This window comes from Dendrobates tinctorius, unplaced genomic scaffold (genome assembly GCF_039654945.1).
Source record: "Dendrobates tinctorius isolate UK_male_01 unplaced genomic scaffold, ASM3965494v1 ptg000245l, whole genome shotgun sequence".
Taxonomy (NCBI): Eukaryota; Metazoa; Chordata; class Amphibia; order Anura; family Dendrobatidae; genus Dendrobates; species Dendrobates tinctorius.
Genome location: NW_027361912.1, coordinates 301,350 through 315,000, shown reverse-complemented (window position 1 = coordinate 315,000; position 13,651 = coordinate 301,350). Strand labels below are relative to the sequence as shown.

At 43.4% G+C, this 13,651-nt stretch overlaps 1 protein-coding gene across 1 annotated transcript in view; it reads left to right on the top strand.

The window, feature by feature from the left end:
• Positions 1-12,941, top strand: part of DMTN (dematin actin binding protein) — a 38,453-nt gene extending 25,512 nt beyond the window's left edge. Inside the window, exons 6-16 of the mRNA XM_073557113.1 lie at positions 1,058-1,102; positions 4,538-4,649; positions 4,733-4,789; positions 4,872-5,012; positions 5,095-5,198; positions 5,281-5,386; positions 6,636-6,673; positions 6,759-6,807; positions 7,560-7,717; positions 8,746-8,826; positions 11,832-12,941. Of these exons, the coding sequence (XP_073413214.1) occupies positions 1,058-1,102; positions 4,538-4,649; positions 4,733-4,789; positions 4,872-5,012; positions 5,095-5,198; positions 5,281-5,386; positions 6,636-6,673; positions 6,759-6,807; positions 7,560-7,717; positions 8,746-8,826; positions 11,832-11,945 (1,005 nt within the window). The 3' untranslated portion in view covers positions 11,946-12,941. The remainder of the gene's footprint in view (positions 1-1,057; positions 1,103-4,537; positions 4,650-4,732; positions 4,790-4,871; positions 5,013-5,094; positions 5,199-5,280; positions 5,387-6,635; positions 6,674-6,758; positions 6,808-7,559; positions 7,718-8,745; positions 8,827-11,831) is intronic.
• The last annotated feature ends 710 nt before the right edge of the window (positions 12,942-13,651 follow it).

The following is a 13,651-nucleotide window of genomic DNA, read 5'->3' as shown; positions in this document are numbered from 1 at the left end:
TTTGAAAATGATTTATATCGACACATTTTTTTCTAATACTGGAGAACCTTTTAATACCCTTTTTACCATGGATCCTATTTTGTCTCATATCGCAATCAAAGCTGAGGAATATATGAGCAATTATTCAATATGTGTCCCAGGAGACCAGACATTTTCCCTACTCCTTCTCACGGTCCTCAATCTGGCTCTACCCATTTGTTTAAGACCTGCCCCCTCTCTCCTGTATACTTTTAGCAATAATGAATAGGTGTAGTGTCCCTTCTAAATATGATATTCTGCAGATTACAAAACTAGTTGAGTTGGGGAACCTGTTGGAGGGGTAGGTTTTCCTTGATGCATATTTCACACTTAAAGGGCTTGTCCCACCCCTAGGTCATCCATATCAAATCAGTGGGGGCTCCGGTACTTGGCAATCCCACCAAATGATGTTTGCTGCTGTCTCGGCAGCCATACACAGTATACATAGTGTAGAGAGCCATAACAGCACAGTTCAATACGCTGCATGGTGGCCGTTTTCGAGTACTGTAGCTCAGCTTCTTTTGAAGTGAATGGCAGCTGAGCTACAGGATCCTAAACTGGCCATTAGGGCCTGTTCACACTACATTCCGCAGTGCATTCATGCTTCCGTTTAAGGCTTTTGTGGCAGTGGCTGAAATACCATATTCAGATGTGCCCCGGACAGAGTTATTGAGCTATAACACAAGCAGACCCAAAGTATAATACATTGGCCTCTGTTTGTGCTCCTTCCTGTTACCGTTTCAGATGAGCACAAGAATGTAGTAGTCTCTAAGTCAGGGGGATGTCTGAATACATTTTTCAGATGGAAGCCCCAGATGAAGCAAATACAGCGAAACACAGGGTGTACAGGGCTGTGCATGTCCATATTAGCTACACACAGCTGATCAGTTGAGGTTCTGGGTGTCGGAGCCCCACCGATCTAAAATTGATGACTCATCTGATATGATAGGACACTTTTTAACACCTCCTATAGTTCATGGTCAAGATGATGTTCAATGGTGCAAAAAAGATTCACAGCGTACACTTGTTTGTTTTGCAGCGATCGCTGTCACCCAAGTCAATATCTCCACCTCCATCACCCGAGGTAAACAGCTAAACATTTGTAGGGTTATGGTAGGGGGCGTGAGCAGGTGAGTTTTTTTTTTTTCGACCCCTTTAACTAGACTTTTGGTTTTAAAGTACCATACACATTTTTGTGATTTTGCTCACTTGATGATATCATGGTCCTAACTTTTTTTAAAAATTCTTTGTCTACCAAAATAATTATTTTTTTGCTGTATTTTTATTACATATACGGCCGTATGTATTAGCTTTTTATACATTTTTTAACATTTATTTGGAGTAATGTATACAGTAGGGGGAATTAAGTACAGTATTTGATCCCGTGCTGATTTTGTAAGTTTGTCTGCTGACAAAGACATGAACAGCCTATGATTTTAAGGGTAGGTTAATTTTAACATTGAGAGATAGAATATCAAAACTAAAATCCAAAAAATCACATTGTATAAATTATATACATTTATTTGCATTTTGCAGTGGGAAATAAGTATTTGATCCCTCTAGCAAATAAGACTTAATACTTGGTGGCAAAACCCTTGTTGGCAAGCACAGCAGTCAGACGATTTTGTAGATGATGATGAGGTTTGTGCACAAGTCAGGAGGAATTTTGGTCCACTCCTCTTTGCAGATCATCTCTAAATCATAAAGATTTTGAGACTGCCGCTTGGCAACTCGGAGCTTCATCTCCCTCCATAAGTTTTCTATGGGATTAAGGTCTGGAGACGGGCTAGGCCACTCCATGACCTTAATGTGCGTCTTTTTGAGCCACTCCTTTGTTGCCTTGTCTGACTGTTTTGTGTAATTATCTTGCTGGAAGACCCAGCCACGACACATGGAGGTATTTGCAGAGGGGAGAGACAGGGGAGTAGCGAGGAGAGAGGTGGATTAGTCGGGCAGCAGAATTGAGGACAGACTGGAGTGGTGCAAGAGAGTTAGCAGGGAGGCCACAGAGGAGAGTGTTGCAGTAGTCAAGGCAGGAGATGATAAGGGCATGTACAAGAGTTTTTGTAGATTGAGGACTGAGGAAGGGACGTATTCTGGAAATATTTTTGAGTTGGAGGCGACAGGAGGTGGCAAGAGATTGGACGTGTGGTTTGAAGGACAGGGCAGAGTCGAGAGTTACTCCAAGGCAGCGGATTTCAGGTGCGGGAGAGAGCATGATACCATTTACCATAATAGATAGATCGGGTAGGGAAGATACGTGAGATGGAGGAAAGATAATGAGTTCAGTTTTGTCTACGTTGAGTTTTAGGAAGCGAGAGGTGAAAAAGGAGGATATGGCTGATAGACACTCCGTGATTCTGGACAGCAGAGAGGTGACATCTTGGCCAGAGAGGTAGATCTGAGTGTCATCTGCATACAGGTGGCACTGGAAGCCATGGGACTTTATGAGTTGTCCTAGACCAAGAGTATAGATGGAAAAAAGTAGGGGCCCCAGGACAGAGCCTTAGGGGACTCCAACAGAGAGGGGGCGGGATGAGGAGGTAGTGTGGGAGTGGGAAACGCTGAATGTGCGGTCAGAAAGGTATGAGGAAATCCAGGACAGGGCGAGATCTTTTATGCCAAGGGAAGAAAGAATCTGTAGCAGTAGGCAGTGGTCAACTGTGTCAAAGGCAGAGGACAGGTCGAGAAGGAGGAGGATGGAGAACTGTCTGTTAGCTTTGGCTGTGAGTAAGTCATTAGTAATTTTGGCCAGGGCAGTTTCAGTGGAGTGGTGGGGGTGGAAGCCAGATTGGAGGATGTCAAGGAGGGAGTTAGATGAGAGGTGGGAGGAAAGTTGAGCATGGACATGCTGTTCCTGGAGTTTGGAAGCAAACGGGAGCAGTGATATGGGGCGATAGCTGGGCATAGCAGTTGGGTCAAGGTTTGATTTTTTGAGGATGGGTGTTATGGTCGCAGATTCAAAATTGTGTTTCTCACGGATGAGAGCAGGTTTACACTGAGCAGATGTGACAGAGTCTGGAGATGCCGTGGAGAGCGATCTGCTGCCTGCAACATCCTTCAGCATGACTGGTTTGTCAGTGGGTCAGTAATGGTGTTGTTAGGTATTTCTTTGGAGGGCCGCACAGCCCTCCATGTTCTAGCCAGAGGTAGCCTGACTGCCATTAGGTACCGAGATGAGATCCTCAGACCCCTTGTGAGACCATATGCAAGTGCAGTGGACCTTGGGTTCCTTCTAATGCAGGACAATGCCAGATCTCCTGTGGCTGAAGTGTGTGAGCAGTTCCTGCAAGATGAAGGCATTGATGCTATGGACTGGCCTGCCCGTTCCCAAGACCTGAATCCAACCAAGCACATCTGGCACATCTGTGTCATTCCATCCACCTATGCCACGTTGCACTACAGACTGTCCAGGAGTTGGCGGATGCTTTATCCAGGTCTGGGGGGAGATCCCTCAGGAGAACATTGGCCACCTCATCAGGACCATGCCCAGGCATTGTAGAGAGGTCATACGGGCACATGGAGGCCACCCACTACTGAGCATCATTTCCTTGTCTTGAGGCATTTCCACTGAAGTTGGATCAGCATGTAATTTGATTTTCCACTTTGATTTTGAGTATCATTCCAAATCCAGACCTCCATGGGATATTCATTTTGATTTACATTGATCATTTATATTTTTTATTGTTCTCAGCACATTCCACTATGTAATGAATAAAGATTTGCACCTGGAATATTTCATTCAGAGATATCTAGGATGTGGGATTTTAGAGTTCTCTTTATTTTTTGAACATAGTATGATATGTAAAGTCTCAGATTAAGTGATTTGGCTACGTTCACACATTGCACTACGGCCCACCTGCAGGGAAGAATGAATGCACAAGTGTGCAGTTAGCCCCTCAGTGTTACCGCAAACTCATGCACTCATTGGTGGACACAGGCGGGCACGGCTGTCGGCCGCATGCTGTAGTTGAGAAATGCCAGTCTGTATGTTGGGGTGGGTGGTTTAGTTTTTGATTTTTTTCTGTATTTTATTTTACATTTTCTCCTTTTTAGCTAACATTTTTTTCACATAAGCAATAATAATTGGCTTCTGTGTTCTCCAGAATTCAGGAGCTATAAACCCGTACCATACATTTACAATGGCGTACATGTATGATGTTTTAGTGGTATTAGGTTACGCCCACCTTATACACTGGAGCAAAATTAGGCGGTCACGCTGATTTCCATGGGGGCTGGCCGACTAGCTTATGTTTACATCCCTCTACAAATGAGTTTAGAAGAAAGAAGGATTGGGCATATTGAATTTCAATGCCCAATCATTTTTTGATCCCATGGAAGATAAATCACCAGCATAGGTATCTGACAGCGGATTACTCCCCTCTCAATGAACCCCCGGCAAACTGAATGTGCATGTGTGTGGGGGCAGGGCATGGAGGGTGCGGTGGAATAATTTTCGGCCAAACAAGCATTTATGGGCACTTTATAGTGGTCTTACTTACGGTTTCTTTTTCCACAGGTCACTGCACTCTGGGCAGACAACAAGTCTATAGTAAGTGGCTCAACGCCACCAGGTACCCGTGGAGGAACCAATTCTCCAAGAGGAGGACTGCAACATTTCCACTGCCCAGGTAACATTGAGGTTTTGTGGTACCGTGGATTTCACTTACCACGTTTTCTCATGCGCCACTCACTCTTTGCTTTGTTTCTTCAGAGATTTCTCAGGCTGAGCCAAATCTCTACAAGAAGCCACCAATCTACAGGCAAAGAGGTGAGAAGACCCGGCTGACCATGCTGGTACCATCTGACATTTACTTCTTATCTCAGTCTTGATTTTAATACTCTTCTTTTAGAATCGGTGCTCTCCCACAGACTATCCGATGACCCCATAGTAGAGTCCTCTAAATTCCCAGCTGCGAAACCTCCAGACCCAAATCAGCCAGCGAAGATCGAAACCGATTACTGGCCATGTCCTCCTTCCTTGGCCGTTGTAGGTGAGCGAGATCAGCCATTCTGCATGAGCTGCAAGCCCCAAGACGAGGACATGCCGCCTAACACCACCTATTTTTTCCTTAGAGTCAGAGAGACGACACCGCAGGGAATCCAAAGGAGATGAGGAGGGCGAGGAAAGTGAAGAGGTGAGAGAACTGAAAGAACGGCACGTAGTGGAGCTGACTAAGGTAAAGGACGGTATTTTATAAAAAAAACAAATGTATAAATCACCAAGGATCACATTCACACCGATTACCTTTCACCGTATAGATCCAGTCTAATCTAGGAAGACTCATCCTAAAAGAAGAAATGCAGAAGGGAGGGACCCCGCGAAGAAAAACTCGTTCTCTGCCGGACCGGACTCCAATCTACACACGTAAGTATCAGGGTAGGTGCAGACAAGAAAAACAGTCCAGCTATTCTGATCAGAGTTTGATCAGAGTGGCATTGGTTTTTCTTCGAATTGGAGAGAAAAAATTCTGACCACAATTGGGTATCATCCGAGTGCGGGCCAATGTTTTTCACGGACCCGTAGACTTGCATTGCCGATTTTGACACTCATTTCAGATAGGACATGCCTCCGATCTCTTCCTCAGACCACTCAGTCAGAGGAAAAAAAAAATAACATGGACATGTGCAAAGCCCTATAGAATATCATGGATACAGTAGCATTCGTCTGATATAATCAGTCGTGTACACGAGCCCTCAGACTGTTTTCATTACAACTTGGTCCTGCAATTCCTAAAGATTTCTAGCTGCCAGTTTGGCCAACATTGACTTCTCCTGAGTCTCTGACACATGCACTATCTGCTCGGGCGAGTGTGCATGTGTACTGTGTAGACAGAGGGGAGTAAGCCTCTGTCAGACACCTTTAGATGTAGTTTATCTGCCATGTTAAAATCCAATTGCACCGTCCTTATCTTCTCCGTCCCACATCTGCTGCCAGTGGCGGGGACAGTCAGGGGTCCCCATAGACTGAAATCAGTGGCTTTAGCTGGTGTACATTTTAAAATGTACGTCTATCACAATAGTAGCCCAAGAGTGAGATCACCAAGAAAAGTGGGCACCAAATATTTAATACAAAACTTCCAAGCCAGTATAAGTATGGTTCCTAAATCATTGCTTCTCAAAAACAATGCACATCGGAGAACTTAGCCCCCTTTACCAAGACAATAGCTCACACCTGGCAATGGGGGGGGCTTCTCTTTTCAGCTCCTTTCTGCTTGTTCAGCCAACAGCTACCCTTCCCGATTCCCCATACACATGCATTCTTGACCCAAGTGAAGACGTGTCCATGGGAGTGTGCTGCTGCCGGTCACCGTGAGAGTGAAGGACCCTTCATCATCTGCCATCAGGGGAGAGTCTGGACACTCTCATACATAACAGTCGTATGGTCCCGTGAATCAGTATGGGCATCCTAACATGGTTCCCACCTACTACGCTCCATTTATACTGGTGTCCTGGTACACTGGACCTTCGGTACTCTCAGAGACCAAGGTTATTTGGTGACTGCCATTCTTGAAGCTAACTAGTCCTTTTCTTCACGATTCCACCACCAATAAATAAAGCTGAAGGACCAGAATGTACTGTGTTGTTTCTGACATATCATTGGTCTTTCTCCACAGCCATTCATTCTGGATATGGAAGAAGCAGCTTATCGAGGGTAGGTGATTACGGCACCGTTTGCTCAATCTGCTCCTATACCAATTGCTGCGCTATGTAATAACCGTGATGTTCTCCGTCTTTAGCTGCAGTCTGCAGAATTTCATCACCCGGACCGGCAGAGGGAGAGCACAGGTTAGGAGGAAATGCTTTACAATCTGTATATTCCTAAATCTCCAGGGACCACCATTCATAGGCTCGTACCTTACCACCATTAAAGGGGCTGTGCGGTACTGATTGATTGAGGTCTGAAAGCTGGGACACGCACCGTTCGACAGAATGTGGATTTTTTTTTCCTTTATAGCACACTTTTACCTGTTACAAAATGGCGCGTCAGCTTGGATGCACAACTTCAATCCATTCATTCTCTAGGGGGATTCTGGCAAAAAGGCAGCTTTCGTACCACCATAGGGATTGAATGGAGCGGCAGTCAATCGTGAGCACTGCCCCGCTATTCTAAAATAAAAGTGCCCTGCTCCCGCCGATCGGTGTGGGCCCAGAGACTGGGCCTCCACTGATCAACATATCATTAATCCCGTGGTTAGGTGATAATTCGTTTTTACCAGGTCTCTGGGGTCTACATTATTGCCAAGCACATGGCTTTTGTGAAGTCCCTCCCCTGCTTAGCATTTGCATGTGAACATAAAAAAATGTTTTCTCTAAAAATGAGCAAATTTATAACTAAAGCATGGCCCCCCCTTAGCACAAGGTGCCCTACAAGGTGCTCAGTTTGGATTTTGGAGCTAGCAGACTCCTTGGCTTTCCCTTTACATGTTAGAGACTACAGCAGGGGATGAGTCTTACTTAGGTCACACCCTGGATTATTAGTAATATGTCTTAATAATAATGAATATTTTGGGCTAAATAATTACTTCTTTGTTTTTCAGGGTTTCAGGTAAGCATTCATAGGGCAGGGATGGGGAAGATGGATTCGCATGGTCAGGACCCAGTATTTCCAGGAATGTCTTCTGTCCTGCAGAACGGTGAAGGGCAGAGGAACAGGATGGATCGGGGGAACTCTCTCCCCAGCATGCTGGAGCAGAAGGTATGTAATGAAGACTAATTAGGATGATTCAGAATCCACATAAAAAAAAATCCATGTGAACATACTCTGTTTGTTTTGACATTAAAATGAAAGGGAAGTCAGAATTTTGGCATATAATCAGCACCAAAACCCTGGCCAACGCCTCTGTGTGATCACAACCTTTGCCTTAACGGTGGCTATGTGCACACGTCGGAAACCACCAGTGAAAGCTATCAAAACCTTTCAAAAGAATGAACATAAGCGTCTTTTAACCACTCCAGCTTTCTAAAAATGACAAGCAGTTAAAAGGAGACATGTCCATTCCTCCAGTGTCTTCTGCAGAGAACACGCTCAATTTTGTAATACATGTTAATGGGAAAACTCAAAAGATGCCCGGAAGACAACCGGATGTTGTTTTTGGGTGTTTTGCCATCAGTTTGGCGTTAAAAAAAAAAAATCTAGCAGTTTCTTCATTATTCAATCAAGAAAAAAAACAACATCATAAAAAAACATGGGAAAACCCAGAAAAAAAAAACCGCAACCAAAACCATAGGAAAAACGCGTCGGAAACGATAAAAAAATACTCAAAAGTCGCTTCAGAAAAAAAAAAACAAGTTTGAGGTGGGATGTCCTTTCTATATCCCTCTTACTAAATATAAGACCACTTGCTACTTTTCACCAACAGCTCTTCCTAGGGCTGATTCACACGTAGCATTTTTCTGTGCGCTTTTTCACGCACTACGTTTACAGTAGCAGCAAAATTAAAGGAGATGTCTAAAATCTCATTCATACAGCGCTTGTGGGGTTTTTTTGGATTTTTTTAAGCTAGGGTTCCTAAAATTCACAGCGGTTTTTTTTTTCAGCATTTTTGCCGTGCTTTTTTCCTGCAATGTGTGACTGTGATTTTGAAAAAAACAAAACAAACATTTATTTGTATCGTTCACAGAATTCACACCGCAAATCCTCGACAAATCTGCGACGTCTGAACTTGGCCTAAGAGTAATTTATTTCTGCCTAACATTTTATTTTTTTCAATTTTTTTTTCTCAGATATTTCCTTATGAAATGTTAATAGTAACAAATAGGGGGCGCCAGAAACTACCTCCTGGGGTGGATAAGACTCAGCTAGAGGTAAGCAGAAAATGAGATTTGTTCTTCCGGAGTATATGTAATACCACACATCAATCAGACATAACCTTAAAATAATGGCACCTATAAGAGTAGGATAGCTTAGGCGGCAAGTGACTAGTCAGCTCTTTAATTTGATGTGGTGGAAGCAGGAAAAATGGGCAAGAGCCTGTGATGACGTGTCTCCGATCCCCCAAATCTCAGTGCGATCAATTATAAGAGTGGTGGACTGTGCTGCTGTGTTCCTACCTGTTTTATATACAGGTGCTTCTCACAAAAATTAGAATATCCTCAAAAAGGTAATTAATTTCAGCTCTTCAGTACAATAAGCGAAACTCCTATATTATATAGAGTCATTACACACAGAGTGATCTATTTCATGTGTTTATTTCTGATAATGTTGATGATTATGGCTTACAGCCAATGAAAACCCAAAAGTCATTATCTCAGTAAATTAGAATAATTAACAAAAACACCTGTAAAGGCTTCCTAAGAGTTTAAAAAGTCTGTTTCAGTAGCTCCACAATCATGGGGAAGACTGCTGACCTGACAGATGTCCAGAAGGCAGTCACTGACACACTCCTCATGGAGGGTAAGCCACAAAAGGTCATTGCTGAAGAAGCTGTCTGTTCACAGAGTGCTGTATCCAAGCATATTAATGGAGGTTGAGTAGAAGGAAAAAGTGTGGTAGAAAAAGGTGCACAAGCAACCGGGATAACCGCTGTCTTGAAAGGATCGTTAAGAAAAGGCCATTCAAAAATTTGGGGGAGATTCACAAGGAGTGGACTGCTGCTGGAGTCATTGCTTCAAGAGCCACCACACACAGACGTATCCAGGACATGGGCTGCAAGTGTCACATTCCTTGTGTCAGCCACTCATGACCAATAGGCAATGCCAGAAGCGTCTTACCTGGGCCAAAAATAACTGGACTGTTGCTCAGTGGTCCAAGGTGTTGTTTTCAGATGAAAGTAAATTTTGCATTTTATTTGGAAATCAAGGTCCCAGAGTCTGGAGGAAGAGTGGAGAGGCCACAATCCAAGCTGCTGGAGGTGAAGTTTCCACAGTCAGTGATGGTTTGGGGAGCCATGTCATCTGCTGGTGTAGGTCCACTGTGCTTTATCAAGACCAAAGTCAGCGCAGCCGTCTACCAGGATATTTTAGAGCACTTCATGCTTCCCTCTGCCGACAAGCTTTTTGGAGATGGAAATATCTTTCTCCAGCAGGACTTGGCGCCTGTCCACACTGCCAAAAGTACCAATACCTGGGGTACAAACAACAGTATAACTGTGCTTGATTGGCAGCAAACTCGCCTGACCTTAACCCCATAGAGAATCTATGGAGCATTGTCAAGAGGAAGATGAGAGACACCAGACCCAACAATGCAGACGAGCTGAAGGCTGCTATCAAAGCAACCTGGGCTTCCATAACAGCTCAGCAGTGCCACAGGCTGATCGCCTCCATGCCATGCCGCATTGATGCATTAATTGATGCAAAAGGAGCCCTGACCAAGTATTGAGGGCATTTACTGAACATACATTTCAGTAGGCCAACATTTCAGATTTTAAAATCATTTTTCCAGCTGGTGTTATAAAGTATTGTAATTTCCTGAGATAATGACTTCTGGCTTTTCATTGGCTGTAAGCCATAATCATCAACATTAACAGAAATAAACACGTTAAATAGATCACTCTGTGTGTAATGACTCTATATAATGAGTTTCACTTTTTGTATTGAACTGAAATAAACTTTTTGATGATATTCTAATTTTGTGAGAATCATCTGTATATAGTGTACATTGTAACTAGTCTGTGATATGGGGTAATATAAGTAATGTGAAGTATAATTTGCATAGTATCTGGCATCAGTATAAAACATGTTGATAGTGCAAAGTATAAGGATAGGACAAAAGATAAGGACAATAAGATTAGTATATACTGTTATAGTCTAGTAACTGTAGTTAGCTGAAGGTATAGAATAGGACTGTTAATGTTTGGGACTAGCCCACAGTGGGAGTAGGTTAGTCAAGTTAGAAAAGGCACTCACTTAATGATGGCTGTCTGATAGGGAAGTACAGTAACCATGTAAAGTTCAAGTATAGTGGGCTGCTACAGCCAGCATGTACCTATCGTTTGAGGAAGTGGGAGGCCATACTAGAATCCCATATGGACATTTAAGTAACACCAGGAGCTCAAGGCCCAGCATAGGGGGCTAAAGGGCGCACTGGATCCTCTGACACACATGAGAAGATGGAAGGTAACGGATCCAGGTTGCACTGTGGAGCTGGACCTGAAATCCAAGGGGCTGACGGAGCCAGTGGGCAAATGGATAGTCCAGGAGGAACGAATGGTAGGGCTGAAGATGCGTTGTGATAAGGAAGTGAGGAACAAGAAGTGTTGTGTCTGATCCTATATGTTCCAATATGATGTATTGTGTGCTGTGGCTCTTAAGGACAAAGTAACTTTTATTACTATACTTTTTTGTTTTGCAACACTTACTTTTTTTTAAGTTTTTCGTTTCCTCAACAACTTTCCTTATCAGGATGTTTTAGACAGATTCATGAAATGCAACTTTTACCAAATGTCCCGGGACTCATCTCACTCCCATTTCCTCCCCTCCTTGCAGTAAGGTTTCTGGAGAAATTTTCAGTTTGGTGAATTTCGATGACATTTTATAGAGTTTGTGAGTTTTATGGCTAAAAAAAAAAGTCACACACAAAAAAAAACAGTTAACTTTAAAAATGCTTTTTTTTATTTTTGTGACACATTCGTGAGCCTCAATCAATTTGGATCAGAAAAACCATCAGCAAATTCCAGAATTGTGACTTAAATCACAAAATGATGACTCACGCCCCATATCTTGAAGGGTCAAGAGTTGTTTTGGTGGCAAGAGGGATTAGGCCGGTGTTTTTTTTTTTTCTTATGGCCGATCGGTAATTATGCCGCGGATACTACAATGTCACCTATTCCATAGGACGCTAATACAATTTTTTCATTTGTTCTTCTCTACAGAGATACCTCTCCCCTGAGGACTTTCAGCGGCTCTTCTCCATGACATTGGATGAGTTTGTAAGGATGCCATTGTGGAGAAGAAATGAGCTCAAGCGGAAACTGCTCCTCTTCTAGGGGCAACAACTGCGCCGTCACCACTAGGGAAGAGCGGGATACATGGGGTGACCCGAGGAGATGGACTCTACAGAGTGCGACCAGCATGTCTGATCGGAGTGACCTCACGGGGCCAGAGAACCCATCTAAACATGTCAATCATCCCATGTCAATCGAGAACCCCCCCCAACTCCCCATTACTTAGGACACCTCAGACTCCTGTAGGACCAAAATGAAGATATACATTAGACACCCCTTAATGATGCAATGCAGATCTATTCCATTAGTCTGTATGAAGGACCTCAAGTAGAATAATCTCCGGCAGATGACGGACCCACAACACAACCCAAAGTAGACAAGTTCTTACACATCGGATAGCGGAACCTATACTGATAACCCTTCTGTATTAGGCGACATTCACATTTATGGACATATCAGATTGCACATAGCTTCTAGGGTCTTTTTTTTGCACATATTTCAGCATTCACCCCCACAGTAAACCCCAAACCTATAATTACAATTGAATTAGTGAGTAGGGAGGCGGAGGTGCTACTACCCCGGTATTATATGCTGCCAGCGCTGTGTGTGTAATATGGGCGAGTGCTTTCAGTTTACCGCATTCCCGTGTTCTTCTTCAGGATGACCTGACACCTATCTCCCCCAAAAATGGCAGATTTTGACCCCTCTCTTCTGCTGCGTGTGGTTTGTGATATGCTGACTTTTTTGGTACACGCTCTCTCCCGGTCATCTGTGTGTCCTAGCATTCACCTCCTCGTTCCATCCCATACCGCGTCACACGTAGCCTCACGCCCGTCACTCCCGTACTTCCTAAACTTCTCTACTCGTCCTAATGACTATAAGCTTTTTCACTGCTCTGACCCTTTTCTCTCACTCTTGACTACTACCTTCTACATACGTCTCCTGTGTCCACTCTTGGTGTTAAAGCTTTTTCTTTTCATTATTTCTGGCTTCTGATGTATAATTAATATTATAATTATTAAAGGTTACTGAATATTATGGCTCTGGTATTATTACACAGGTCTAGGTAATGGTATAAGGAGTCAGAGCAGAGCTCCGTGTACAAGTCCACAAGATCTATCCTTAAATAGTGGCTGGTATTGATGTCGATGGTGAATGCTAAACTTGAAAACAGGAAGTGATGTCATCGGAGTAATTATTATTATTATTTTTTACACGTTTTCCCCCTCTACGGCCTCTGTCCTGCTATGATGTCTTCTATACGCAGCTAGAAGCAGCATGAAGGAAATTATACAAACAGTACTGAGCAGTGTAATGTGAATCCAGCTCTAGAGTGAGACTTGCTAGAAAGCTCAGCACGGTTTGATCGGTGTCTCCCTCTTTTTTTTTAATTTGCGCTATTCCTCACTTCTCCTATAAAAACAATTATAGGAGAGGCTACCTAAAACTGCTTGTATAAAGACCCACTTACGGCCCTTTTGAATGATCAGATTTTCAACCCCTAAGTGTTGATCACCCTTATAGCATATTAACTGGCGCACGTTGAACGGCCCACTTAAACAATAACTGTGCTTTCAAGTAACTTTTCAGAATGAAGTTGTTATTGGTCTGTACATGAGGGATACCACTGCTTATGACCATTGTATCACTGGTAGCCTGCATTTCTTTTTAACCAGATTTCCTCTCTAAAGCCACTGTCTCCGAGTTGGTTGGTGGAAACTTGCTGCTATGATACATCTCCCATACAC